General features: G+C 46.1%; 1 protein-coding gene across 6 annotated transcripts in view; it reads left to right on the forward strand.

Annotated features, from left to right (window-relative positions):
* Positions 1-6,855: 6,855 nt before the first annotated feature.
* The window catches only part of Cxadr (coxsackie virus and adenovirus receptor), a 58,560-nt gene continuing 40,026 nt past the window's right edge, over positions 6,856-25,389 (forward strand). For 3 of the 6 annotated variants that reach the window (NM_009988.4, NM_001025192.3, NM_001276263.1), the window contains exon 1: positions 7,301-7,504. In NM_009988.4, coding sequence (NP_034118.1) covers positions 7,462-7,504 — 43 coding nt within the window. In that variant the 5' untranslated portion in view covers positions 7,301-7,461. Of the gene's footprint in view, positions 6,972-7,090; positions 7,183-7,284; positions 7,505-25,389 lie in introns of those variants that run through there. The other 3 variants (XM_030248956.1, XM_006522884.4, XM_006522883.4) reach the window with 3 other exon arrangements.

Raw genomic sequence — 25,389 nt, forward strand, 5'->3', positions numbered from 1 at the left:
TCAATGGAAGTTTCCTCCTCCTCTCAAATGACATGAGCCTGTGTCAAGTTGACATAAAATTAGTTGGCACAGCTACCATAAAGGTCAATACCAAGAAAAGTTCCCCCTGCTGTGAAAGGGAGCCAAACGGCTTCTACACTTAACATTTCGTGGCTTAATTTCACAAATTATAAGGTTGTGAGTAAAAATTTCAGATTCAAGTATTATGTATCTGATATATGTGCAGCTATACAGTTAGAAGGTCTGTGTCCTCAGCTAAGAGTCGTCTGTAGATGCTGCTCAGACTGTCCCACCATTATACTTGGTCTCCTTTTAGGTAAGCTAGGATTCTATACAAATCAGGTTAAACTAGAATTATGTGGAGAGACACACGCTGTTGTGTAACAAAGCTTTCCCTGGGGAAACACAACACACAAGTCTACTCACCCCAGATGGGGGACCGACACTAGATCAAAGTGCAGATACCACCAAGGTGCAGTTTAGTAAACCAAGGGGTTTAGGAGGGGTTACTTACAGGAGCAGAAATGACTCAAAGACAGCTGTATCACCAAAGGCCACCCCAGTGTGGGTGACAGCTCACAAAGCTGAGGACCTGGAGCACACCACACAGAGCCTGCAGGCAGCTCAACAGGTTGGAAAGTGGCTGTTGGAGGGGTGGAGGGGTGGGGCTGAGTTGATTCAAATCTCTCACAGGCAGCTGCTCTGGTGTCAGAGTCTGCCTTGCGGGTTTGCTCCTCTTGAGAGTCTGCAGTTAAACTCAGCTGAGGCTTGGCGACTTGGCTTATCTGAGAGACCTGTTTGCAGCTCAGCTTTCTCCTGTTCTAGAGCTTTCAGCTTTTATTGCTACTCTGGGCAGGGAGGGGGCCAACTGGTCAGTTTCAGAAACTTCCTGAAGATTTTTCAGTTATTAACCTTCTTCTGAAAGGTTTTGCAGAACGGAATGTTTTAATCTGGGAGGAGAGGAAACTATTACAGAACTCCCTCCCTCTTTCTTCCCCACCTTCCTTCTCTCTCTCTCTCTCTCTCTCTCTCTCTCTCTCTCTCTCTCTCTCTGTGAATACACCATACCTGGAGCACAAATGGACACGTTTATTGATTTTGTCAGAATTTATCAGAATTTACTGACTAAGTCTATAAGTTACATCGATTTGTGTGTGCATGTGTGTGTGTACATACATGTGTGTGAGAGAGACAGAGACAGAGTTGTTTGATTGTTTTGGGCAGCAATTTAGTACTGAATTCTCTTGCTAGTTAGCAACCACAGATTATTTTAATCCAAAATTAATTACTAATAGTAACTTGGAGCATATATTTCCCTACACACACACCAAATTCCACCGCACCACACCATTACATAATGATTACAGTATATCTTAGAAGTCAGTGATAACTCCTGGTGGAGGAGGCAGGCACACAACCACAGAGTTCAGCTGGGCTTCCAAGGCTCAGGGCATGGGGAAGGGAGAGTGCAACACTGCAGGGTTCTGAAATAGAATGTGGGCCTTGCGGGGTGGGGTGGGGAGGGGTGGGGCGGGGCAGGGGTAGGGGGAAGCGTCTCTGGCAGGCCCATGCCAAGGTGTGCCCCTGGGATGCAACAGTTCTGGTGTTGAAGAGGTTTGTTGGGGGAAGGGAGAGGAGTGGAGGCCTGGGAAAGAAATGGAGGCAGACAGACAGGAGCAGAAGCAGGAAGGCAGACAGAGAAGGGGGGTGCCAGCAGAGAACAGATAGAGAGGACACAGGGAACACAAGGGGGGAGAGAGAGAGAGAGAGAGAGAGAGAGAGAGAGAGAGAGAGAGAGAGAGAGAGAGAGAAAGTGAGCAGGTCCTCTTATTCACAGCACAGGCTCTTGCACCCGGAGGCCGGCAGGTCGGTTGTGTCTGCGGGTCATGTCTTTAGCAATAGCTAGGGCCCTGAGGGCAAGCCAGAGGTTTGGGATTTCACCATCGTCAATGTCATAGCCAGGGTTACTATTGCTGTGAGAAAACACCAAGAGCAAAGCAACTGTGGAGGGAACGGTTTATTCCAAGTCTGCTTCCGAACCACTGTTCCTCATTGAAGGGAATCCGACCGTGAACTCAAACAGGAGGAACCTGGAAGCAGGAGCTGACACAGGCCATGGAAGAGTGCTCCTTACAGGATTGCTCCTCCTGGTGCAATTGCTCAGCCAGCTTTCTTATAGAACCCAGAACCACCAGCCCGGGGATGGCGCCACCCACCATGGCTCAAGATGTGGTCCAGATCAAAGTTGGACCTTCCAACCTCAAAAGATCTGGATTAAAGGGATATCTTCTCTCCTCTAAGATCTGGTTTCGAAGTGGGTCTTCCTCCTTGGAACATACATCTTTAGGTGGGGTGTCTCCATCAAATTCCTCCCCTTGGGACTCAGGGAAAAGGAGGAGGAGAGAATGTAAAAGCCAGAGGGGTGAGGTGATGCCAGAAGAATAAAGTCCTTTAAACAAACCAAGCAAAGCCCAAAGGAACTCACAGACGAACTCATCAGGCCCGATGTGTACATATTACAGGTTTCAGTTTATGTGGATAGTTCGCAGTGTGCGAACCAGATTCTTGTGCCATTGTCTCCAGGACTTTTTTGCTTGCCCTTGTTTTATCTTATTATATTGTATTATATTGTGTTAAAAAAAAAAAGAAGTGGGTCTTCCCACTTCAAATGATTTAATTAAGAAAAAACATCCCTCACAGGTATGTCCAACCATTTGGTTAATTCCAGATGTAGTCAGGTTAACAAACAAGCATAGCCATCACAAGCCCGCCACATGATAACTTGGCACACAATGATATCTCTTCATGCCATGTTTAATTTCCAAGTATCAACAATAACATGCCATAATTACACCTAACATGGTATGACTATCCCACATCCAAATGCAAATGCATTATAGGTTTAGAATGGGTGGCAATATCCCTTGAGGGGCATTCTTTTAGGATCTCAAACTTAAATATAATATCCACTGATATTCTCTGAGTTGACATTATATTACATGATGAATAAATCATGGAAAGAAAACACAAATATCTGTGTATTTACACATGAAGAAAATAAGACAAAACACAGATGTCAATTATAATCCTTGTTTCTACAAGTGGTTACACACCCTTAGCTGGTATTTCTAACTGTCTTCCTCCAATTATCCGTTCTATATTCCCTCCATGGCTCTTTTCCAGAAGAAGGGACCTAGAGCTTCATTCCTGACATGTCTGTGCTCTTTGTCATCCAATCTGGATTAGGTTGTTGTAGTTTTTGGTTGACTTTAATCACAGGCCATGTTAGTACCAAGAGCCACTCTAACGGACCTCTTACACTCCAGACATTTTCTTTCATACCTCCATGTGGAGAAGCAATCTAATGTCCCCCTGGTAATCCAAATCAATCAACCCTCCTAACACCGTTATTCCCTTTTTAGCCTGTTGTTGGCTTGAGGGCATCAGAAGCTCAAAGTGGCCTGAGGGAAGTCTGAACTTCTGGTTCAATGGAATGTTTGGTGTGGGTCCTGGCAGGAGTACACCATGCTCTGGAAACAAAACTTCTAGGCCAGCAAAAATTAAGGTTATTAGAGGAGGAAAGGGAAAATTTCCTAGTGGGTCACTATTAGTGAGTGGAACTATTCTATTTTCTACCTACTGATTCCTGGACCTGTGGATCCTGGTGTGATGGTTTGTGTATGTTCAGCACAGGGAGTGGCACTATTGGAAGGTGTGGCCTTGTTGGAATAGGTGTGTCACTGAGTTTCCTTGGTCGTGGTGTGCACAGCAGTAAAACCCTAACTAAGACAGCTGACTCTTGGAGAAAACATACCATATATGATTTGGACACGGACTCAAAGCATATACAACCTTTTGGAGACCCTTGTCCCAGACCTCTAGAATGATGTCACCTAATTGGGGCTGTAATTATATCTTCAAAAGGCCATTTTCTCTTTCTATCATGCCAGCTGCTTCAAGATGGTGGGGAATATAGTAAGACAAGTGGATTCCATGATCAGTGACTAAGGCATTCTGTAAGTCCACGGATGGTGGTTTTGGCAGAAGTGTTATATGCAGCAAAGGCAAATCTATAAGAAGAATAAGTACCTACTCCAGTAATGACAAAGAATTGTCCTTTCCATGGAGGAAGTGGTCCATCCTACCACCAGTTCACTGGCTGGTCACCCCAGGGAACGGTGCTATATCTGGGGCTCAGTGTTGGTCTTTGCTGTTGGCAGAAGTGGCACGCAGCAATAGCTGTAGCCAGGTCAGCCTTGGTGAGTAGAAGTCTGTGCTGTTGAGCATACACATAATCTCTGTCTCTGCCATCACGGCCCCATTGTTCATGGGTCCGTTGGGCAATGACAAGAATGGCTGGGCAAAGAGGCTGACTGTCTACAGAAGGGGCTATTCTGTCTTCTCGCTTCTTAAACTCTTCAGCTGAAGTCACCTTTTGAAGTCGCATTTACATGGGACACAGTCTCTTCACATCCTTTGCCCATTTGGAGAGATCTATCCACCTACTTCTTCTCCAGGTGTCTTTCTCACTAGTTTTCCAATCGTACTCTTTCCAAGTCCCTGATATCCAGCCAACCCATTCTCTCTGCACTGGCCAGATCAGCGCATTAAAAGGAGGTAGGGTATAAACCATTACCCTTGCATCTTTCAACTGCTAATTTTTACAGTTTCTCCTGGAACAAAGTATTGTTTTTTGATTCACTGTTTTCCCTGGCAGAGGCAACTCTAAAGGCTTCCATTTAGCCTTTCCAACCACAATAGCCCTCCTTTCACTGGTCAGGAAACCAATGTGAGTATTCTGACTTCTAAGTATATTCATTCCAATTATATATCCTGGGGAAATAACCACAGGATGACCCACTGGACCTATCTATGAGTAAGACTTCTCCAAAAACTCCATTAGATCTTCCTAAACTCTTAATTTAATTGGAGGGCCATAATAGTTTTTTTTGGGGGGGGGGGGTCTTTCGGAACCAGTATCTAATGGACCCTGTGCTGACCATTATGGGTCAGGCCATTCTGGACATTGATCTGTCAATGCTGCCTGACTAAGGCCACATTGCTTCTGGGAAGTCAGTGTTGCCACTTGGACTCCGTTACCTCAAAGCCTAATTTAAACCCATTGCATTTAATTCATCGAACTGAGCAGCCCTGTGTGTCTCAACCCTAAGGTTGACAACAAAGCCCTTCAGATCTGCTGGTGCCCCTCTCACAGTTCTGTAGTTTAAAGGGTTACTGAAGGGCACGTCTTCTGGACCTTCCCCCTGTGGGAGATTGGGTTTTTACAAGGTCACACACTCTAGTATTGCCATTTCCCTGAACCTTAAAATCCCTTCATCAACATTAAGCCAACGGATATCGGGCATCTCCAACTCCTTTTTAGTAGGCCATCTTTTAGCATCTGAACAAATGCCTCAGCCAACTAGTCAGACGTCTGGCATCCTTGTTGACTGTGCAAGCTTCCATACTAAACCTAGACTCTCCATTCAGTGCACCCATGTCAGTAAACTCAGCCTAATCCAGTTTTATGTTCTTTCTACCATTGTCTCACCCCCTTAAAGTCCATTCCCAGGCTTCTGCTTGACTGAATTAGCCAACGCTTTAAGCTCTTTAGCAGGGTAGCGCACCTCTGCTTGGACTCTACTCTTTTCCCTCCCCCGTAGGAGCCTGTAGCCTTAAGTCTGGTTATTCTTCTGTCCCAGTTATTGTTCTGTTACTATGAATAGACACCACGGCAAAGGCAGCTCTTACAAAATAGGGCATTTAATTGGAGACTTGCCTACCGTTTTCAGTCCATAATTATCATGCAGGGAGCATGCAGACAGGCAATGATGCAGGTATGAGGCAGATGAAGCTGAGAGCCTCATCTTGATCGGAAAGGAGAGGAGGTGGGAAGAGGCAAGAGAGAGCCAGGATCTTATGGGTGTTTTGAAACCTCTAAGCCTGCCCCCAGGGATTCACCTCCTCCAACAAGGCCACACCTACTCCAAAAGGCTGCAGTACCCAATCCTTCTAATCCTTCCAAATAGTGATTAAGCATTTAAATATATGAGCCTGTGGGGACATCCCTATCACCCCCTACACCTGCCTTCTCTCTTTTCTCTGGTTCAACAAGCAACAAGGCATTCCCAATATTCCTTTATTAGTCCCTACTTGCTGAGCACTATGTGCTCTGTGGGGGGGGGGGCAAGCATTTTTTAAAAAAGATTTATTTATTTTTATATATTTGAATACACTGTCGCTGTCTTCAGATATACCAGAAGAGGGTACTTGATCCCATTACAGATGGTTGTGAGCCAGCCACTATGTGGTTGCTGGGAGTTGAACTCGGGACCTGTGGATGAGCAGCCATTGCTCTTAACTGTTGAGCCATCTCTGGACCTACCAAGCATTTTTTTTTTTAATGCACGATTTCACTTTCACTTCTAAATAACTTGCCCACCAAGACCCCTAACTCTTGGCCATTACGCTGGTTTCTTCTGTTTTCTACCTCCTAATATGGGGCTCTTGTGAATTTCAACATTTCTAACAGTTAAAAAAAAAATCTGGGAAGAGCAACCAAGAATAGTTAGCAAAGGCAAGTCTGAGGATAACAGCTTGGGAGAGCTGCAGGGCGGGATTGCACTGGCTTTTCAAATTCCTAATTTCCAAGAGCCACTCCCGTTCACTTAGCCATCCCCAACCGGTCCCACTTTTAAAGTTCTTTTGTCCCTGTGGGCTAACTTCAGGGCTGGAACGACTCATAATCGCAAGGAGGAGAAAAGCCCCAAGTATTTGTTAAACCTGCCGCCTCAATTTATAGGTCTAGTGTATACAGGGGCGGAAGAAAAGCCTCTCCTGAGCCTTCAATAGGAACCTAGCCATTCAAAAAGAAGGCAAGATATTGGCGGGGCTCTCTGATCGCCCTTGGAAACACGGGTGCCAGGAGGTCCCCACCCCTGACCACAGGATGCGGTGACTGCTGGCTAGTGGTGTGTCGAAAGAAACCTAGCTCAAGGTTTAGGGAGAGGGAGCAATTCCGGCCTGGAGCTGGGCTCTGGGGAGGAGGGCGTGACTGTTTCAGCAGTGAGACTGGCTCGCTGCTTCCCAGCTCACAAAGCGATTTAACCAGGAGTCGGGAGAGCTGGAGGTGGCTGCTAGCGCAAGCAGGTGTACAGCGCGCAAGACCGCTGGGACTGGAAGGTTCCTTAGAGGGGAGTGGGGGTGGGGAGGGGGGGTGGGACGCGGGCTGATCCCAGTTTCCATGGCAACCCCAGGGCGCCAACACTGTGGGCTCTTGCTTAGGGGCTCCCGGGTGCTGCCGGAAGTGACGCGTTCACCTGCCGAGCTGGGGCGGGGCGCAGAGGTGCCTTCGCTGCTGCCACCGCCGGGAGCCAGTCGGGAGTGTACCAGGCTCTGGGAAAACCAGGGCTCCCAGCCGAGATCGTTTACCTGCAAGCCACGACCCGGCCGGCAGCTACCATGGCGCGCCTACTGTGCTTCGTGCTCTTGTGCGGGATCGCGGGTGAGTTGCGGCACCTCTCCGTCCCAGTCGCTTGCGCTCCCAGCTCGCGGCCTCCCGGGAACAATGGGGCGTGGGGGGAGGGGGCGGCTCAATTTGGGGGGCGCTGCCGTGGTAGTGGCGGATGGGCACCCATGCACAGGGTGATCTGCCCCGGACCACGCGCGCCAGCCCGGAGAATGCATCGGTCCCCGGGAGCGGCGCAGGGGGCGTGAGGCGTCTGGGAGGCAGCGGAGCGGGGACCCGATCGTCCGGTGGCGGTGGCGGAGGCTCGCCCAGGGGCGTGTGGGGCGCGCCTCCAGGGCAGCTTACCCTGGGGACCATTTGGCTTTATCTGCCCTTGTCTGTTTCCCGCGTCTGCCTGGGTGTTGTGTGCCGCCAGCCTTCCCCGATTTCCAAGCTCCGGGCTGCGAGTTTTTAGGTATCGGGTAGTCCAAGCCGGGGAGGCTGAATTACCAACGCCATTATTTGAGAGAAGACTGAGCCGTTCGGTGTCAGTCGCCCTGGCTACCTTTAGGAAAGAAGCACCGAAGCTGCTGGTTTTTAGTCTCAAAGAACAGGCTAGCTCGACCCAGCAGCTCCGAGACGAGGTATTAGGAGCCGAAGGTCTGAAATCGCTGTTGGGGAGGAGTTAGCCCGGGTTTGTAATAAGTTGATTTTTTTTTTTTTTTTTTGTATGATGATTGACGTTCAGGTGGTGAGGCGTGTGGTGGTAGAAATCGCCCAGTACATCTTTCAGCTGCAGAGCGTCTCTTTCAGGAAATAAGGCATTAAAAAAAAAATGCCTGGACCCCAGGACGCATACGCATTCTAGCACTTAGAAATTAATCTTTTTCTAAGTGTGTTTTTAACAAGTCGGTCTCATTTCCTAATACTAAGCAATTGGAGGAATTTTCGAGCCAAGTGAGTCATGTAAAAGATTTACACGTTCAACTCTGGGAAGCACGCACGCGCACACACACCGTAGCCTCCGAAGAGGATTGCTTAGGATTGCGGGAGTTGGGAAGGTTGTTGGATCTGCCTCAGCTCTACTGGGATGGCTCTCTCTGCTTCCTGCTGAAATGTTAATTCCATTGTTGGATGCCACAGCTGTGGACATTACTCATGGGATCAACATTCTATTAACAAGTCTAATCTGTGGAGCTGAGGCTACCACACCGCCTCCACCTCCACCTTTTTTTTTGGATACAGATCTTTTAGGCTTGGCTGAAATTTCGAAATTAAATCTTGTGAAAAACAGGAAGGGTCGTTGAACCAGTCTGCTCGGTGAATCCCACCTTTGTTTGGTAAAACAAACCGAAGTTGAATACATCCAAAGCAGAAATTGGAGGAATGAAGAGGATGCAGGGAACTATCTTCCTCTTTTTTCTTTCTTATGAAGTAATGCTTTTTCCCCCTCTTCCTCTTCTGAAATACCTCTCTGGTGGTCACTCTTTCCATTAAGGCTATTTTAATATACCTAGCTCTTCATTCATATAATGTATGTGAGCACACTCTCGAAGGACAGATGTTTTTTTGTCTAAACAGGACAACTCTTTTCAACTCCCGTTTTTCTGCCTCAGAACTCAAATTTCTCAGCTGACACTGACCCCCAGCCCCCAACCAACCAATCAACCAACAAATAAAATAAATGCTAAACCCAAGTTCCAAAGACCTCAGAAACTTATTGATGTATGACTTTGATAATTTTTGTAGATCTGACTCTTAGTGTAGTGGTGAGAAATTTCGTGCTCATACCCACTGACTCTTCTATTTGCAAAATAAGGTTTACTCATTAAACACTGCACTGCTGTAGACTGTCTTTGCAAGTTCTAAAGAGTTTGATAGGATGTCCTGGATGCGGATGGGACTCTGGAGGTATAGTTATTGCCTCTGTAGTTCAAAGTCATAGGATTGGGAATAGCAGTGGAGGCTATAAGATACAGTAGTAAAATTAAGCCTTTGGTTAAACAGTCACTAAGCATGTGCCCCTGCCCCCGCTTTGCCAGTATGTCTGACCTCCAGCTTATGTTGGAGCATGACCTTGAACATGACCTTGAACACTTGGTCCTCGTCCTCTTTCCTGGGCTAGTATTAGGAGCTCAGTTCAACCACTCTCCTGACTGAGCTACACACATCCCCTGCTGTATGTGTAAGTGGTACATTTCCTAATGGCTCGTGTTCTTTCCAAGGCTGGTCTGGAACTCAGATGTGTAGACAGCAAACTTACCAGTAGTGTGTTCCTTCATCCTTCTCCTGCTGCTTGCTGGATTTACAGGTGTGCTCCCCACACCCGACTCCATGGGCTGTCTCTCCATTCCTTTAATCCCTCAAGCAAAAACTCTCCAAGGTGTGGATTATAGTCATGTCTATTGTATGAATGGAGAAACTGAGGCACGGAGGAGTGTGCACATGAATGTTCAGCCGTCACAGTTTTGCTGTTCATTGGGCACGTGTCACTGTGAGATTATACTTCCGAAACGGGCACTTTTCTCTTTGATTGCCTGTAATTGACATTCTCCGATCTGCCGCTGGTCGCCCATCACTTAGGAAGAACCTGTTGTCGGTTTGACCATGTGTCACATGTTGAAGGCTTTTATGAGTTAGCCTTTTAATTCCATGTCTTGGTTGAGTGTTTTTGAGTCACTTTGAGGAATCCGAGACTTTTCCACACTTAGGACACTGCTGGAAACTAATCTGCCTGAGTGAACCCCACGTACCTCAAGTTTTATTCTCAGAGAGAGTCTCAGGTAGACAAAGCTGCCCTCTAACCAAGGATGGGCCTTGGATTCCTGATTCTTCCACTTCTGTTTCCCAGTAGTGGGATTATAGATAGGTATGCACTACCGTGCCTAGCCAGCACCAGACATTAATCCCAGCAATCGGGAAGCAGAGACAGGTGAATCTCCATGAGTTCAAGGCCAGCCTGATCTACATAGTGAGTTTCAGGACAGCCACGGGTATGTAGAGAGACCTTGTCTCAAAAACAAAACACAATAAAACAAACAAAAACCCCAAATCACCAAAAAAAACCCTAATTCTTTGAGGGTTTCATACATGTGTATGGTTTGTTCTGATCTTACCAGCCTCCTGTTTTCTCTTCAACTCTTCCCAGATGACCCCCACCCCCACCCCTGCCAGCTACTTCATGTCCTTTCACAATCCAGTGAGTCTAGTCAGTGCTGTTCATATAAGCTTGGGTGTGGAACCATCCATTGGAGCATGGACAACCTACCGGGGTCAGTTCCCCGAAAATAATTAACTGACTTTCTGACCGCCTTTAGCCGCCAAAGCTCCTTAGCTGGGGTGAGGCATTATACAGTCCTTCCCATCTGTGGCTTGATCTCAGCGCCAGCATTTCTGAAGGTTTGTTCAGTGACAGGGTGCTGCTGGGTTTCACTCTTCCAATGTGAGTCAAACTTAAAATCTGACTCCCTCACTCGCTTGCCTTGTGATGGTGGCCAGGTCCTCAGTATACATCAGTTGCTTTGTGTGTCCAGAATAGATCTGAGGAAGGGATTGAGAAGGTGGTGGTGGTCACAGGATGCATTGTTTCCATTGGATCAGAGGGAGAAGTTTAGGAGACCTCTTGCTGAACATGTTGACCGTAGTTAATAACAGTCTTGAGAAATTGCTGATATTTTAACTGTTCTTACCACACAAAAAAATAAGTATGAGGTAATTGTCAATTACTTGGCTTGATAGAGTCATTCCAGAGGGCACTGCAATGCATGGTCCCTCTATCCCTCCTCCTCTCTTCTCTGCCCCCCTCCTCCCATCCACCCTCTGGCTCTCTCTCGCATTAGGTCACTTGTACTGTTACGTAGGCAGGCTGACCTGACCTGACGGTCATGCTCATGGCTCCCCTTCCTGAATGCTGAGGTGGTGGGATGTGGGAGTGTGCCTCCACAGCGCGAGCTCACTGTCCGGTCCTAACCTCTCGGCTGAAGTCACTGAAGGTAAAGAAAGATAGCCGGTGTGTTCTTCCCAGCCTGTTGACTTGTCTTTCCACACTTTCTGTGTCAGCTGTCCCCATGGTTTGGCACGTTGTCCTTTTTACAATCTCTGCCCTAAACCTGGGTGACCTCATACAGCATCACGGTAACCTTCAGCTTACTGATACACGACATGGAAATGACTTCCAGTTCAGCTGGCTTTGAATCTGAACTTCTATTTCCTTCTCTTCCCTTCCCCCCTTTCCTGCCTCCCCTTCCTTTTCTTGCCCCACTTCCGTCTCAATTTTCCTTTTATTCTTTCTGAAGTCTCTGTTGCTAGGCTGGCTATCCTGAAATGTACCCTGTTGCCCAGGCTAGCTTTGAACTCATGGTCATCTTTCTGTCTCAGCCCACAGGAGCAGGAATTGAAGGCATAAGCCACCACAACCATTTGACTGTCTGACAGCCCTTTGTCATTTGAGTACCTTAGATGTTCCGTGCTGTGTTCCTAAGTAAACTTTCCCATTAATTAGCTGATCAAAACGTCCATTCATTCAAGTATTTATGGTATACTACATATACTATGTTGTGGGCTGGGTGCCTCCTCAAAACAAAAAACTTGCATTTGTTTAACATTGCAATTGTAAAATGTATTCACAAAGATGTGCAGTGAAGGGGATATGATGTTTCTTGAGGGTTGAAAGCTCAGTGGATGTAAAATATGGAACAAATACTGTTTTGAAACTTACTGTACATGACTCAAGATGGCCTAGGGTGGGGCCTGAGAGATTTTTTTTTTTTATGTTAACAAATGACATATGACGTCACTGCTGACTAGGCTTAGTGGATAAGATGTAAAGGCTGTTTGGAGAGCTTGAGAGAAAATGATAGGTTGGTCAAGTTAGCCCCTCACACCCATGGCCCTGAGAAGCTGTGGGGGTTGTGAAAGTTCTCGAATGGTTAACAGTGCAGCCGTTCTGGAGGTGGGCAGAACTGCCCGCTCTTAGCAGGACACCCGGGTTGTTCTGAGCATGAGCGGTGTCTGTAGACATGCTGCACAGCAATGCTGGGCTTCCCCGTGGGTCTTTGGACGTTGTGTTGGGTGATATGAAAGGTTCTGTCTGGTTCCCTGTGGGAGAGCAGCAGTACAGCTTCTGCTCTGATTTTTGTGGTGGTGTCACAATCTCTATGGGGAATAATGAAAAGTGCAAGGTTTTTCCATGGTTTGTTTTTCAAAGACTTATTTATTTATTTTATGTATATGAGCACACCATTGCTCTCTTCAGACACACATCAGAAGAGGGCATCAGATCCCATTACAGATGGTTGTGAGCCACCATGAGGTTGCTGGGAATTGAACTCAGGACCACAGGGAGAGCAGTCAGTGCTCTTTAACCACTGAGCCATCTCTCCAGCCCGACAAATGCAAGTTTTTTGTTTTGTTTTGTTTTGTTTTGTTTTGTTTTTTTTTTTGGTTTTTTTTTGGTATTTAGAGACAGGTTTTCTCTGTGTAGCCCTGGCTGTCCTGGAACTCACTCTGTCGACCAGGCTGGCCTTGAACTCAGAAATCCGCCTGCCTCTGCCTCCCAAGTGCTGGGATTAAAGGTGTGCACCACCACTGCCAGAACCCAGATCCTCTGCAAGATCAAGTGCTGAGCCATCTCATCTTTCCAGCCCTTGACTAGGGTCTTAAACCACGAGGGGGTAGGGGACCAAAAACCAAACCCAAACCGAAGACCCCACGAGGTGGCGAGATTTTAAAAAATAAGATAAAAGGCTGATCCCAGGAGTGAGTCAAAGACCTGCAGCCCTGAACTGCGGAAGGATGCTGAGAGATGTCAGCCATGAGTATAGGCTAAGGGGATGGGTAAGGCTGAGAGGTGTCAGCCATGAGTAACAGCTAAGGGGATGGAAGGATGCTGAGAGATATCAGCCATGAGTAACAGCTAAGGTGATGGAAGGATGCTGAGAGATGTCAGCCATGAGTATCAGCTAAGGGGACGGGTAAGGCTGAGAGGTGTCAGCCATGAGTAACAGCTAAGGGGACGGGTAACGCTAAGAAGCATCGGTCTGGGAATAAGCAGCACGAGATTCGAACATGGAAGCAAGAAGGACCTCTGTGGAGAGCTAGACTGTGTGAGGTTGTCCTAAAGACCCACAGAGCGGTGAGGCCAGTCCTACTACCAGCAAGCGATTGTGCAATTGAGGTCAGTGGATTGTGTGAGGACGTTATCTAAAGTGGTGAGAGGAAAGCTGGGTTTTAATAGGGCGACTGGGTATTGGCTTAGTGGAGAATAGAAACCGGACTTTGACCATTGCCCCCTTGAACCCTAACTCCAAACCAGAAAGAAGCAAGCAGATCTTGCCTTTTTCTCCCTCCAGATTGAAAATCTCAAAAACCTCATTATTTGAACATTGATCCTCCTGCATGTGAACTCTAGAATCCTTTGGTTGCTCAAGGATCACCATTCTATCTCATCCCTAACTTCTAGACCTTATCAGTGTTCAGCATCTTCTTCCGTATGCCTTCAAGCCAGTATTTCTCCCTCATCATTGCTCTCTGTTTTCCTATCTTAACCCGATCTTTTGAGGCAGCTGCCTGCATTTACTGCCTCAATTGTCTCTTCCCAAGTCACATTCCTTCTGTGAAAGGGCGGTGACATCTGGCCAAATCATACCTCCACCCGTCTTAAATCTTGTGGTAGGAATAGCTCTGTTGGGGCTACAGAGTTGGCTCAGTGCCTAAGAGCAGTGGCTGCTCTTCTAGAGGACCCAGGTTCAATTCCCAGCACCTATATGGGGGCTCACAACAATTTGTAACTCTAGTCTCTGGGGAATCTAGCACCCTCTTTAGGCACTAAGTCTTAGCATTCTGTCTAAATGCCACCCCACAGTTACTGGGCAACCTCTACTCTATACTGTACCGTCGCATGGCTGGTCCCTCAGCAGGAAGGGATGCCTCGTCATGGGCCCACCAAGGCACGCCCTCTCCCCCATACCTCACCACACCCCAAGAACATATTCTTATACTTTATTTTCTTATAAACACATCATGGTACACGGATGTATATATAGGAAAATAGCCATATATATATATATATATATATATATATATATATATATGTATATATGAGAAAATAAAAAAAGAACCTTATTAAGGAACATCCTCCTCTTGAACTGTTTCTTACTTCCCACCCTGAGACTCCGTCTCTTTCCCGCCTCTTTGTTAATATCTTTCCTCACCTTGGTATGCTGTGCTTGGCTTCCTACTTGGACCCTAAGTGCTAACCCCTCAAGCCCTGCGCTTTGAGTGAAGTTCCCCCTCCTGCGCTTCCAAGCGTCTGGTCTATGTCTCACCGATCACAACCTTTCCCCATCATGTCACCCTTGCTGTCTCCAGGGAGACTCACACTTCACTGAGTGCCATTCCTTCTGACACCAAAGTCTGTTTCTCAGCCACCAAAAAAAAAAGAAAAAAAAAAGTGTCAGGCAGAACTGTGGAGGATTCGACTTGACTCTCTCATAGGCTCACATCCTGCTCTGAGACATCATGTGTGTCCCTCTAGCCATGAGCCGTTTTGTTCAGGTCATAGTACCATGCTGTTAACCTTGTTGACTTTACCTCTGACCTTGGTGAGGTGATGTTTTCCTTGTGCTCCAGGCCCATCCCTTTAACACCAGGTCACACCTTGTGTAATTGGTTTTCTCCCAGAGATCCACGCTTTTGTGAGATAAGGGACTGCATATACCCTTCTGGCTTACACCGAAGCTGTGCACATTCATTGGATAGGTACAGAATGGCCTGCAGGACCGTTGGGGAGGCTCTAGAGTGGAGAGAGCGTTTGAAGGTCAGAGATGGTGTGGTGGCAGACTTGAGCAAGGCTGGGCTGTGTCTTTCCTACCAACTGGCCAGCTCTGGGGCATCTAGGTGCTCCGGAATAGCAGGAGTGTGTCTCTACTCCAGCCCCAACTTTAGGAATCCGTTTCGACTTGTTCTTTTCTTCTGCCGGTCTCCACGTTTCTCCAGTCAGCGCCCAAGCCATCAGGTGAGAACGGATCCTTCTGTGAGTAAATCAAGGAAATATTTAAGCCGGGGATTTTGACTGTCCATTCAGTGGTCAACAAGTCACTCATGTGAATGCTGAGATGACAATTAGACTAAGCCAGGAAGCAAGGGACGCCTAACCAGAGTGACCTTAGAGCCTTGACTTCCCGGTTTTCATCCGACATACACTCTAGTAAAAGTAACAGTGTAAGACAAGCGATTCTCAACATGGGGGTCGCGACCCCTTTGGGAGTCGCATATCAGATGTCTACCTTACGATTCATGACAGTGGCAAACGTAGTTTCGAAGTAGCAACTAAACCATTTTAGGGTTGTGGGGTCCCCACGACATGAGGCTCCGTGTGGGAGGGTTGCAGTAATGGGAAGGTTGAGAACCAGTGCTCTAAAGTGATTGCTAGATGATTGGTTTTCCTCCTTGAGCCGGAGAGGAACAGAGTCAGGAAGCTGGTCGGGCTGTCAGCATGAGGAGCTGAGTTCAATTACCTAACTCGTGAAAAATCCGATGTGTAAGCACACCATAGCATCAGTAATAGTGCCAGGCCTTGCCCCCCCCCCCCCCCCCAGCTGGATCCCACTTTGGGCTTGTCCCTGGACCTCCTTTTCCTCAGGCTCTTCTCCATTTTTTGACCCTGTAGTTCTTTCAGACAGGAACAATTATGGGTCGGAGTTGTGACTATGGGAAGGCAACCCCATCCCTCACTTGATACCCTGTCTTCCTGTTGGAGGTAGACTCTACAAGTTTCCTCTCCCCTCTGTTGATCATTTCATCTAAGGTTTCTCTCTTTGAGTCCCGAGAACCTCTCACCTTCCAGGTTTCTGGTACATTCTAGAGGGGTTCCCCCCCCCCCTTCTACTTCCCAGGTTGCCCGTTGCCCAACAAGCAGCTGAAAGAGTCAGATGCAGATATTTATATTCAACCATGGACAGAAGCTGCTGACCCCTGTGGTTGAATTAGGGAAAAGCTGGAAGGAGCTGAGGAAGAGGGAGATCCTTCCTATAGAAGGACCAGCAGTCTCAATTAACCTGGACCCCTGAGATCTTTCAGACACCGGGCCACCAACCAGGCAGCATACACCAGATGGTATACACCAGCTGGTATGAGGCCTCTGACACATATACAGCAAACTGCCGGGTTTAGACTCAGTCATAGAAGATGCACCTAACCCTCCAGAGACTTGAGGCCCCAGAGAGTGGTGAGGTCTGGTGATGTGGGGATATCCTCTTGGAAATGGGAGCTGAGGAGAGGTGTGGGGAGGTATGGGATGGAGAACAGTCAGAGGGTGGACCCAGAGGGAGATTAAAAACTAGACTATTATAAAAGATTAAAGAATAAAAAGAAAAGTCAGCCATAGTGACATGTACTTAGAATCAAAGCCCTGAGGAGGCCAGGATAGGGGGTCTCTATAGCTCCTTGGCTACTGGCCTAGCCTACTTCATGAGTTCCTAGACCTGAGACTGTCTCAAGAAAAGTTTGGGTTCATGGCACCTGGTGAATGAGACCTGAAATTGCCCTTTGACCTCCACATACATGGATCCTCCCTGCACACATAGACAACCTATGAACACGTAGTTCAAAAGAGGTTTTATTTGTCCATATTTACAGCGTCTCGTTCTGTAACTTAGTCCGTGTGAGAACTAGGGGTCATTGGGCTTTGCCTTTCCTGGAATCCCACCTCTGGAGTTACTGTTTCCTAGACACTAGGGACTAAAGAGGCGTGCCTTTTCTGAGCCCTTTCTTTTCTGAATTTCTAAATTTGGTTTGAAATTACTGATGGAGGAATGTGAGCAGAGTGGGTGGTCGGTCCCCTTGATGCAGTGCTAGGATTTCTTCAGACAACCGGAACCTGCTTCATGCTTCTGTGGGAACCTTGTTATTAATATTGTTCTTCAGACTCACTTTTCCTAGTCCATTAACTGACTTCTGGGTGATGGGATGACAAAGTGAAAGATGGTTTCCATTTAGTGACAGCAGACGATCGTTTGATGAGGCCAGGAGAGTAGGGTATTCCCCTACGCCTTCCCAATTGTGCCTCTGGAGCCTTGCTCTGCTCTGTTGTCTTACCCAGTCTGATTTGGAATGAGGGCTTAGCTAAGTTGTAAAGGTCTCCCCTAGAGTCAGCAGTGTTAGCACTTGATTGTAATTGTCAGGCTGCTCCGAGAATCCTGTTTCCTGCTCTGTTGCAGGGAGGCGTAGGAAAAGAGGGGCCAACCATGGTGGTCGGGTTTTTTGAAGGGTGTAGTATATGACACCAGTGTCAGGATTCAATGTTTATTCGTTAGTATTTGAGTAAAAGGTCTGGCACGGTTAAATGAACTAACTGTACGTACTGCGGAAATACACATTTCTTGGAAACAAGTCAGTTTCCTTGATGTGATGTGTAGATGCTTAGCCTACAAGAAGGAAGGAGACTTCTGGATACTGCTTCATCTTCTGAAGCCGCAGGGATGCTTCCCTCAATGCACTTTCTAGGATTGCAGGATGCCTAAAGAACTTTGGACTGCAGAGATGAACCTCTGTCAAGGATTTCTAAGGGCTATCTCGAAACTCTGAGTCACATATGATAAGTACGTAGTATCTTTGCTAAGTCCTTAGGTTGATGACTGTCACCAGTGCCTTCAGACTTACCAGTAAAGAAAGTTTTGAACTTGGAAATCCAGGAGAGTTCCCATGTTTTTGGACTAGACATAAACTTTTCACCTCATTTTGAACCAGAGTAGTATTGCAGTAAGAAGCAAGAAGACTTTAACTTGTTCATTGCAAACAGGATCAGCTCAAACCAATCTTGAATGAATTAAGTCCGAGATAGGAGAGTGAATATAGCCCATTGGTTTGATTTTGTCTCTTTGATGCAGGCTCTGTGTGTAGACCATGCTGGAGTTGATCTTCCTAAACAGTGCCATACACACACTACCACTACCCCCAACCCCCCACCCCCACCCCCCACCCCCGCCACCTCTGGAGCTCTGTGATTGTAGGGACATGCTGCCACTCAGGGTTCCTTGTTTCTGAAAAACGATTTTATTTGAATCTATTGTCTTCAGGGTAAGAAGGACTGCCATCACTCAGAGTTGCAGGAATCAAAGCCTGCATGCATCCAGTAACATGATGTCACACAGTGCCATGCAACAGAAATAATGTAAAATGCCACCTGCATGGGCCATTTGACACTTTCTTCCAGACTTATCTAGAAAGAAAAGGTAAAGTTAATTGAGTAACTTTTATTTAACCTGGTTTATGTCAAACACATTTCCATGCGTGATCACATTAAACATATTGATTGAGATTAAATATTTTCCATGTAGCCTTTGAAATTTGAAATTTTGGTGAGTGTTTCTATTTATAAGCAGCTCATTTCAGCTACTATTTCAGGCGCTAGCCACTTGTGCAGTGGCTGGCAGTTGCCATGTTAGCCACCAGAGATCTAGAGTTCAAAGCAATACTTCTGCTGTGGTCAGCCCTAGAACAAACACCGACTGTGAACATGCACAGAGCAGTGTGTCCTCAACGCTAATGGAGTATGGCTTTCTATTATTCTTGGGAGGTTTTACCTTTCAAATAATTATCTCTGTCACACGGTACTTTCTGTTGGCAACGAGCTAAATAAGGCCTCCCGTTTCTTATTTAGTTTCCTTTACTCACTCGTTAGAGCAATTGCCACATGTGTACAAAACTATGTCAGCACCGCTTATTTGATAATTACGAACATTGCACGTTTTACAGAGAAGACAGGAAAAAAATGTAAGCATGAAAATTATTGTCTTAAACCTGCTCATGGGGGAAATAAATCCAGTCATGGCGGAGTGCCAAATAACTGGATACAATGGCCCTGGTAATGGTTGAGGAGGAGTTCCGGGACATTAGGAAAGCATTCCCACTATAATTAAAGCAGCCAGTTTAGGTGAGTGCGACCTCTGTGGGATCGAGCATTTCTTATATAGGGTGAAGCACTATTTCCTGATTTTGGTGCGTGTCTATGTTATGTTCCTTATTTCATTTGAAGGATTCCTTACTGCTTCTGCCAAGTAGCTTCGTCCCAGCCTTGTGTTAATGAGAAGGGAGAAGAAGCGAGTGAGCGGAGGTTTTCATGAGCAGCGGGGCAAAGGACATTTCCTAAGACGCAGTGTTACATAGCATTTTATGAAGGTGATGAAAATATTCACCATGAAAACCCGTCGACTCTTACTTACACATAACGCAAAACAACCTATTTGCATTTGTTTAGTCAGAGACATTAGAAATTAGCAGTCTTGAATTACAGACCAACGAGAAAACAGTTGCTATTTAGTAAATAGGAAAGGACGAGAGGGGCTGGTCATAGTTGAAAAGTGAATGCTGCCTTTCAAGAGAGGGTCTTTGTGAGGGCTGTGGGTGGGGGAGGGGGGATCTACTTCAGTGCCGCTGATATCTGAATGCCCCTTGCCTGCCTTCCCATGACTGTTTTCCTTAGTCCTGGCTTCTAAATTCTATGTTCAGTATTCATTACAAATCTTTTCAACTCCCATGGAAGTTTGAGGAAAATAGTGCGTTATTTTTGAGCCAGGTGTTGCAGTGGGCTTCCGGAGATAAGAGGTGAGAAGGCACAGACTGGGGAGGGGTCAGACATAGGTTTACCGTCGCCTTTTATTTTGAGTGACTTTTATTCTAAGTGAGTGTACGCCTGCTTTGTCATGGAGGAAATACAGGCTAGCAGGTACAAGTTTCTTTTATTGAATTTCTTACGCCCCAGTGTAAACTGAATCGTAATTGTACTATGTAGTTCTGTCTTTAAGGGGTCCTATCCTGTGCTTCCAAGGTCTTGTTTCTCTGACGCTTTCCTGCTTACGTGTGAGTGTTCTAGTGCGCGTGTTTGTGTTTTATTCAATTTCCCTTTCTTTCCTATTGACCTATGAGCGTGTTTGACATTTCTCATTTCGAACCCCCCTTGCTTGGACAGGACCTCAGTCTGTCCACTGTTTCTGTCCTGTTCTTGAAGGTCACGCTCCCTAATATAGCAGTCATTTCTGTTGCTGCTTGGATCCCCCTCCCCCACCCCTCTAGTGAGATCTGTCCCATTCTGTAGCCAAATAGTGTCGCTAACTTGGAGCTGACCTAGGTCACTTAGTGATCATAACACCTGGTAGATAACAGACCAGTGTCGTTTCCTTTCAAAATAAGTTGAGTTCTTTTTTGTTTGGAAAACATTATTACTAAGTGTTGGGTGTACATCCAATCAGGAGGGATTGGTTTGGTATATTTATTTATTATATATTGTGTGCCTAGTCTTGTGTCAACTTGACATACAAGCTAGAGTTATCTGAGAGGAAGGACCCTCAATTGAGAAAAATGCCTTCATAAGATTTGCTGTAAGGCATTCTCTTAATTAGTGATTGATGGGGAAAGGAATGGGTGGGTCCGTTCCTAGGCAGGTGATCCTGGATTCTTTAAGAAAGCGGGCTGAGCAAGCCATGAGGAGGAAGCCAGGAAGCAGCATCCCTCCATGGCTTCTCCATCAGCTCCTGCCTCCAGGATCCTGCCCTGTGTGAGTTCCTGTCCTGACTTCCTTCGGTGATGAACAGTGCTGTGGAAGTATAAGCCAAATAAACCCTTTTCTCCCCAACTTGCTTTTTGGTCGTGGTGTTTTTTCGCAGCAGTAGAAACCCTAGGGCATATAGGCACACACTGCCATGTCTGAATTATGCCATGGTAGAGGTCTAACCCAGGAGGGCTTCTTGCATGCTGGACAAGGTCTCTACGAAGCTGTAATGCCTGCCTGAGATGGGCTATTGAGGTGGCCATGTATTTCCTGCTGTCTACTGAAGAGAGAATAATGGTGTGTGCTTAAGCTTGTCCTTTAAAAACATTTAAACAATGTATCTCTGTGTGTGTGTCTCTGTCTGTCTGTCTGTCTGTCTGTCCTAGAGTTTGGAAGCATAGAATATCTGGAGGTGAAGTTACAGGTAGTTGTAAGCTGTCTGACAGGCGTTCTGGGAATAGAACTGTGGGCCTCTGGAAGAGCACTGTGTTCCTAACCACTGAGCCCCTTCTCCAGACCCTAGGCTACTCCGGCTTATGTGCATTCTTTCATTTGATCCTATAATGATGTAGGGTGTACATCCAATCAGGAGGGATTGGTTTGGTATATTTACTTATTATCAGCATAGAGCACTTGGACCTCCCTTGTACCTGTTCAGAGGAAGAAAATCAACTAACTATATACCAACAACCTAAGTGAGGTCTTACAGCCTTGCTGCAGGGCTAGTTTCCTGCCTTTCTTTCTATCAATTTTCCAGTATACTCAAGAAAATCGGGAAATTGTAATGGGGCAATTATATCTCCTGAGACTTTTTGCCTGTTGAAATGTGCAGGACCCTTTTCCTGTGATGAGAGATAGCTGGTTACTTGATCTAGGTTTAAAAGTTATGTAAAAGAAAAAAATTATAATAAAAGGGATACTTAGCTTTTAGGCATCATTACATTATTTATTTTTCAGTACAAGGTCTTACTGCACAGCCCAGGTTGGCCTTGAACTCTCAAATATAGCCTAGGCTAGTCTCAGGCCCAGGACGATCCTTCTGCATCAGCCTCCACAGTACTTAGGTGGCATTATGGTTATTAGTTCTCATCTAAGGTGTGAAAACATCATCTTGAGGCTACAAACACTAAGGCTGAGCTCAGATCTGACCTTAGAGCCCCAGCTACTCGCTGGGTAAGTTGTTGCCGTAATTCAGGCTGATGTTTTCGACTGCACTTCTTGAGGCAGGATCGGAGCTGCTGAGCTGTGGAGCTGCTGATGGGAGGATTGGGGAGGGGATGATAGAGGGCAGAGACATCTTTTTGGTTGATCAATGAACTACAATTTGAAGGCATTTAATTCTGAAATAGAAAATGTAGTTCCACACCTTCAATTTACGCTTGAGTCCAGAGAGAGGCAGCTTGTTTAATATGACACAGAGCTGTGTCTATGTGTAGGTGTGCACCAAATTTGACGACAGATTTCCAGTCTGATACTTAATTCCCTGCTAAAAAGAACAATCCACCCAGACCCTTGAATCACGTGTTCTACCTGAGACACGACTTAGAAGTTTGACATAGGGGTTGGAGAGATGGCTCAGTAGTTACTGCGGTTGCAGAAATCCCAAGTTCAAATTTTAGCACCCATGTTGTGTGGCTGGCTCCTGACTGCCTGGGACTCCAGCTCCAAGGCATTCGATACCCTCTTCTGGCCTTTGAGGGCACTGCACTTAGGGACAAAGCTTAGTGTAGAAGAGGATTTGTGCATGCTTAACCAATCCTCTCCCTACAGGTCAGATGGGATTCTGATGGCGGACTCCCTGCATTTTCCAGTGATGCGGGAGGTGAAACATTTTATTGTCTACCCGCAGGGTGCTCGAAGCCGAGGAGCCCTGTTCCATCCTCACCTCCATACAGGCTGACTGTGGCTGAGACATTGCCAGATTGATCTGATTTTGTTCCGTTAGAAGTTAGGCTACCCCTTGGTGTCTCTGCTTTGCAAAATAGGGACTCCTGTGACTACCTCTGCCTTGGAGTTATTAGTGAGAATTCAGAGTTAATCTCTGTAGAGCATTTTGAAAAGCACAAGGCAGTTAATGAATACTCTTGCAGTTTATTAAGATGGTTCCAAGCTGGGTGTTGTACATAGCTCTAATCTTAGATCCAGGAGACGAAGATATGAGGGTCTCCAGGTTGAAGTCCCTTTGAGCTACACAGTGAGACCCCTGTCTCAAAAAAGTCAACTTCCTCTGCAAAAGACTGGTTTCCGTCCCATCTTATTTCCCTGGTACCTGGTATGGGATTCTCGTTGGTATAGGGCATCGATTCTAGCTATTTATAAAATATAAAAGTGTCTCCGGGCTGGTTCTTATTGTTGCTGATTTATCTGACTATCCTTATCTTAGCAGATGTAAGTGATAATTGAACGACTAAACTTTAGCAACCCCACCTCTGCCTGTAATTTCTACTTCCCTCTGAGTGATTTCTTCTTCCCCACAGCAACACATAAAGAGGTAACTGAAGTAATTATATTAACATATGTAACTACTCCTGTGGCTCTCTACCTACCTTCTCCCCTCTTCTTCCTCAAGAGAGGTCTCTGCTTAAGTCAGTATGGTCTGAAATTCCTGCTATGGCCCAGGCTCACCCCAAACTCCCCATCCGAGGTCTCAGGCTCTCTCAGTTGCTGGGATTACATGTGTGTGCCACTCCGATCAGCCCGGCCCAGTGCCTCCCTGCTCCCCCTTCTATGATAGAAACAGGGAGAGTCAGGTGACTTTTTCTAAGCATGACTCATCATAGAGGAATTTTCTGGCGAGAAGGTTGGCACAGGTTAGTGAAACAGGAAGGGATCAATCGAAATAGCGTAGATAACAGCGTTCTCTTGGCCCAGGGTTGACTCATCTGTGATGTGGTCAGCATTAGCAAGTCTGTAGTATTTGTGAATAAACTACTAACTTGTGCTTGTTCTTACCAAGGCTTTTCATGTATGGGCTGCTGCTTTGTCTGATTTAGTTCTTGAAATTCAGCTAGAAACTCCACACACCCCTGCCCCCTTCTTTAAAGTTACTGTAAAATCCAATGTAGTTGGTTTTTAAAAATATATTATTTATTTTTATTTATACAAGTACACTGTAGCTGTCTTCAGACACACACACCAGAAGAGGGCATCAGATCCCATTACACATGTGAGCCACCATGTGGTTGCTGGGAATTGAACTCAGGACCTCTGGAAGAGCAGTCAGTGCTCTTAACTGCTGAGCCATCTCTCCATCCCCCAATGTAGTTTTTATGGTATGCTATAAAAGGGAAGTTTAGGTGATGGCTGGCCTTTCACATAAATGTGTTGTGTAGCAATTTTTAAAAGCAGACCCCAACTTTCTGGAAGTGAAAAGAAAATGCCAGAAGTATCAGTCTGAAGCTCCACAATGTTTCGGAGAAGGGACTGCTGCTCTCCTGAGGAATGCTGTCTCCCTGGCGCTACGGCAGGTGCAGACAGCCTGATGTTGCACAAACCCATTTCGGGTCCATGCAGGTTTCTGATTTTAAGAGAGTTAAGACCTCGGCAATGATAGACCTCTATTTTTGAAATGAGCTTGCTCCTCCCTGGGTTGTACTAAAAATGAACTGGAGGACATGAAGATGCAGTTGGGAGTTCTCCTGTACTCCAGGGTATTCTGTGTCAAGGTGGCCTGGTCACTCAGCTTCAGGCAGTCCTGGGAGTGGAGAATTGTATAAATTATCTGGCCTGGGAGACATTCTGTTAATAACATACATAAGTTTTCCTAATGACAAGGAAGTCTGTGTACTTAAAAGGTGGCCTTGAAAAAAAAAAAAAAAACAAATAAGGTAAAGCAGAGTCCTTGAGTGTTACAAAACCTGGTTTAAAAATAGTGTTTTCAGCTGCAGTGTCAGAAGATGCAAACAGTTATTAAAACCACACGCGTCTCACACTGCACCTCAGTGGAGAGGTGATAGGATACTGATGTAAGTAACACGTGCCAAGCCCTGGGTGCTAACCCCAGCGCAGCCTAAGTGGGGTGTCATGGCACATGCCTCTAGTCCCAGCTTCTCTATTGGTGCTTCTGCTGTCCTCTGTTAAGTCCCTCTACCCCATACACATTGTTAATAAGGTGACAGTGTTATAAAACATCAACTATATTTCATACTCGAAACAGTTGTCTAGTGTTGTTTGCAGTGTCTATTCTGCAGGATTTGAAAGTGAATTTACAGCCTTAGAATGATGCCTGACTCATAAGAAATTAATAAAGTTTAATTTAAAAAGTTAATGAAGTTTGATGAAATACAATTAATAAAGTTTCTATATCTCCCTGGGCATAAGTTATTTCACGCTTAGATGGTCTCTCCCGTAAGTACTGACATGCATTGGTGAGGTGTGACTTCTCAATATTAAACAT

The sequence above is a fragment of the Mus musculus genome, chromosome 16 (assembly GCF_000001635.26).
Source record: "Mus musculus strain C57BL/6J chromosome 16, GRCm38.p6 C57BL/6J".
NCBI lineage: Eukaryota > Metazoa > Chordata > Mammalia > Rodentia > Muridae > Mus > Mus musculus.